This window comes from Pecten maximus, chromosome 3, assembly GCF_902652985.1.
Source record: "Pecten maximus chromosome 3, xPecMax1.1, whole genome shotgun sequence".
NCBI classification, from domain to species: domain Eukaryota; kingdom Metazoa; phylum Mollusca; class Bivalvia; order Pectinida; family Pectinidae; genus Pecten; species Pecten maximus.
Window position 1 is genome coordinate 53,301,513 of NC_047017.1, and position 4,833 is coordinate 53,306,345.

Sequence of the window (4,833 nt, forward strand, 5' to 3'; positions counted from 1 at the left end):
CACATTATAGATCGTTGTTTGATCAACACTCTAGTTTAAAATAGTGACGATTTCACTTTTTTGTTATTTTCAATGTGACTTCGGCGTTACAAATCGAATGCTTTTGAATATGTTCTATTTGTATGCATACTAATATGTCCCAATATTTGATAGGTACATGACGTCATTGGTTTCATAGATGAACAGTTACAAGTGTAACAATAAACACCTGAGATTTTAAATAGGGATTATCTATAGACATAGTCTAAATAAGATATGTAAAAACAGACCACGTCCAGGGAAAGATTATCTAAATTCCGACCAGACTTACCATAAGGTACACATTTTCCAGAATTTGCAGACCTAAAAGTTGGCAATGTGTATGATTCTCTCAAGGGTTTTAACCTACACCAAAGGATATATATATATACGAGCAATCAATCTCCGAAATCGCCGAGCATGACTCTATTTCCACTAGATTTATGACTTAAAGGTAATCTGTTGTTGTTTAGACGTAGTTCAGTCAGCTTTAATCGTATACATGTAATCTTTATAAACTTCAGTCAACCTTGGTTGTATCCTCATTGGAGATCATTTAATCACGGTTCCCGTTATTTGCTTTTAAAATTTAAAATGAATCCTTAGACAGGGTGAATACTTGGGTGGTTACCCCTGACTCTGTACATGTGTACATTTATCTCTGAACAAAATGAAATCTGACAGTTGTGTCTCTTAAAACGTGAGCTACATAACCGATCAAATTTCATCTATTTGAAATAAAAAATAGATAACATTTTAAAGATCAGCATGCCTTGATACCCCGAAAAAACCTTTTGCCATTTATACGCTGGCGTCGTTTGAGATAAGATATGGTGTCGCCGCGATGTGCTCTTTCGTAGGGGAAAAAATCGAAATATGCATAGGATGTGTGATTTTTACCGTGTCATAATTACTGACACTTTCCAACCTATTTTTACAAACTGTCAAAATGTTTATTTGGATTCGATTTTAGGAATGTGAAATGTACACCAGAAAACGCTATATCAGAACCACTGAGGTAGGTCTGAAGTCTTTGGTAGTTGTCACTTTATTTGAGATCTGTATATATACAGATTATATGTGATGTAGGTAGTTGTGACTTTATTTGAGACCTGTAGTATCTATATACAAATTATATGTGATGTAGGTAGTTGTCATTGTATTTGAGAACTGTAGTATCTATATATAGATTATATGTGATGTAGGTAGTTGTCACTTTATTTGAGACCTGTAGTATCTATATACAGATTATATGTGATGTAGGTAGTTGTCACTTTATTTGAGATCTGTATATATACAGATTATATGTGATGTAGGTAGTTGTCACTTTATTTGAGACCTGTAGTATCTATATACAGATTATATGTGATGTAGGTAGTTGTCACTGTATTTGAGATCTGTATATATACAGATTATATGTGATGTAGGTAGTTGTCACTTTATTTGAGAACTGTAGTATCTATATACAGATTATATGTGATGTAGGTAATTGTCAATTTATTTGAGACCTGTAGCATCAGGACAACAGGAACACCAGTAACACTGACAACAGTAACACTGACAACAGGAACCCCAGTAACACTGACAACAGTTACCCCAGTTACACTGACAACAGCAACACCGACAACAGTAACACTGACAACAGTAACACTGACAACAGTTACACTGAGAACAGGAACACCAGTAACACTGACAACAGGAACACCAGTAACACTGACAACAGTAACACCGACAACAGTAACACTGACAACAGTAACACTGACAACAGTTACACTGAGAACAGGAACACCAGTAACACTGACAACAGGAACACCAGTAACACTGACAACAGTAACACCGACAACAGTAACACTGACAACAGTTACACTGAGAACAGGAACACTGAGAACAGTTACACTGACAACAGGAACACTGACAACAGGAACACCAGTAACACTGACAACAGGAACAACAGTAACACTGACAACAGGAACACCAGTAACACTGACAACAGGAACACCAGTAACACTGACAACAGGAACACCAGTAACACTGACAACAGGAACACTGACAACAGGAACACCAGTAACACTGACAACATGGACAACAGTAACACTGACAACAGGAACATTAGTTACACTGGCAACAGGAACATCAGTAACACTGACAACATGGACACCAGTAACACTGACAACAGGAACATCAGTAACACTGACAACAGGAACACTGACAACAGGAACACCAGTAACACTGACAACCTGGACAACAGTAACACTGACAACAGGAACATTAGTTACACTGGCAACAGGAACAACAGTAACACTGACAACAGGAACACCAGTAACACTGACAACAGGAACACCAGTAACACTGACAACAGGAACACTGACAACAGGAACACCAGTAACACTGACAACAGGAACACCAGTAACACTGACAACAGGAACACCAGTAACACTGACAACAGGAACAACAGTAACACTGACAACAGGAACACCAGTAACACTGACAACAGGAACACCAGTAACACTGACAACAGGAACACCAGTAACACTGACAACAGGAACACTGACAACAGGAACACCAGTAACACTGACAACAGGAACACTAGTAACACTGACAACAAAAACGCCAGTAACACTGACAACAGTAACACTGACAACAGTAACACTGACAACAAGAATACCCGTAACACCGACAACAGTAACACTGACAAGAGAAACACTGAAAAACAAAGTACAATATACTTTACTGTACCTTATACAGTGTTCTTTACTGTACATAGTACGATGTACTACACTGTTCATAGTACAATGTACTACACTGTTTTTAGTACAATGTACTTTATTGTTCATAGTACAATATTTACATTTACACTGCAGCCCCACAATATAACTTTACCAAGCTCACTTGGAAGTTATGAGTCCATAACTTCCAAATCTTTATTTTGACGTCATTAATATAGTGACGTCATAATTGTCACGTCGGCGATAACGAAAGATGGCTGTTGAAAAGGCTGTTCCGTCTTTGACGATAATAATTTGTTCATTCATCGTCGGAGAAAAATTCCTGGATATAGTCTTTAAAAATCGTTGTCAAATGTAAATATAAGCATTGAACTGCTTTTAGTTGGAAGTTATGGGCTGATGAATGCCAACTAGACAAAGGCAAATTCAACATGAAGCGCTAGCGCGCTTCATTAAATTTGCCTTTGTCCAGTTGGCATTCATCAGCCCATAACTTCCAACTGAAAGTAGTTCAATGCTTAAATGTACTATACTGTTCATAATACAACGTACTTTACTGTTCATAATACAACGTACTTTACTGTTCATAGTACAATGTACTTCAATATTCATACTACAATGTACTTCAATATCTATATGTTTTTTATTACTTTCAAATACAAATATAATGCAACCACACCTTTCTGACATCAAATCACCAACTAGACGCCGTTGTTTATTACAGTCCGGGAGACCATGAGTATAGAAAAATTATGAAACGAAATCTTTACAGATGTTCAGCGCTATTTTATTATATTGGGAAGTAAAATTTATTTCTATATTCAATAATGAAAGTCTTATGCTGCAGCATATATACATGTATCACCTATCGATGTATTTTTTCGGATGTTTTCACAGTTCCATATTCATTACTTGGTCAGAACACAACTTTAATAGAATAATCCCAAAATTTGACCTACAGATTACCAAGGGAGACAAAAACTGTTCATCACGTGACACAATTAGAACACAACACGTGCTAAGACCTGTCATTTAACAACCGAATGAGACAGACCAAACAGCGGCAGCAAGATTCCTGACAACGAGATGTCGAGGTATAGTCCTCGGTTTATCACTGATTGTAGCAGCCATGGAAGATCCTTTTGTCTCGCAAATCAGACAACGAACACCCTCCCAACAAATACGATCATGGACGTTTGATTTGTCTGGCTGTGTCTCACGCCATATGTTAATCTTACAGTACAGAGACATTCCGTTAGGGATTTTTTCGCCATTAACACACATGCAGTCGCTGCAGCTCATCCAATTATGTCGTGGAATGCACGTGCTTCCCGCCTCGACTGTCCGACACGTTCACCCGGTAATTTAAAACCTATGAAAGTTTGCATCTCAGAAATAGTCGGGTGATTCGAGATTCAACATGCCGTAAAAATGACATGTTTTCTCGCCAATTTCGTCGGAATGTACCATCAAATATTTATTTCTAAGCGCAGTAAATTACTGGTGGAATTGGGGCACTTGTTCAAGCCCAGTCATAGTCTGGTTATGACACGATCAAATTGATAAGGAATTCCCCTACTATAAAACAAGAGCATGATATCATGCGCCTGTGTGTTTAATCCATGTGTATATGTATTGGTATAATAGCATGCGCCTGTATATATAATCCATGTGTATATGAACTGGTATAATAGCATGCGCCTGTGTGTTTAATCCATGTGTATATGTACTGGTATGATAGCATACGCCTGTGTATATAATCCATGTGTATATGTACTGGTATAATATCATGCGCCTGTGTATTTAATCCATGTGTATATATACTAGTATAATATCATGCGCCTGTGTATTTAATCCATGTGTATATATACTAGTATAATATCATGCGCCTGTGTATTTAATCCATGTGTATATGTACTGGTATAATATCATGCGCCTGTGTATATAATCCATGTGTATATGTACTGGTATAATAGCATGCGCCTGTGTGTTTAATCCATGTGTATATATACTAGTATAATATCATGCGCCTGTGTATTTAATCCATGTGTATATATACTAGTATAATATCATGCGCCTGTGTATTTAA

At 37.2% G+C, this 4,833-nt stretch overlaps 1 protein-coding gene across 1 annotated transcript; it reads left to right on the top strand.

The window, feature by feature from the left end:
* Positions 1 to 1,000: 1,000 nt before the first annotated feature.
* LOC117322818 (GATA zinc finger domain-containing protein 14-like) lies at positions 1,001 to 4,151 on the top strand. Its single transcript, XM_033877761.1, has 3 exons — positions 1,001 to 1,036; positions 1,533 to 2,733; positions 3,985 to 4,151. The coding sequence occupies exons 1-3, from the start codon at positions 1,001 to 1,003 to the stop codon at positions 4,149 to 4,151; spliced, it is 1,404 nt and encodes a 467-aa protein (XP_033733652.1).
* Positions 4,152 to 4,833: the final 682 nt, after the last annotated feature.

Bases quoted from the DNA above. Each gene is read 5' to 3' on its own strand.
- LOC117322818 (XM_033877761.1), top strand. From the start codon at position 1,001: ATGTACACCAGAAAACGCTATATCAGAACCACTGAG. The intron at 1,037-1,532 runs GTAGGTCTGAAG...TGAGACCTGTAG, and splicing joins GCTATATCAGAACCACTGAG to CATCAGGACAACAGGAACAC. The intron at 2,734-3,984 runs GTACAATATACT...TTAATCTTACAG, and splicing joins GAGAAACACTGAAAAACAAA to TACAGAGACATTCCGTTAGG.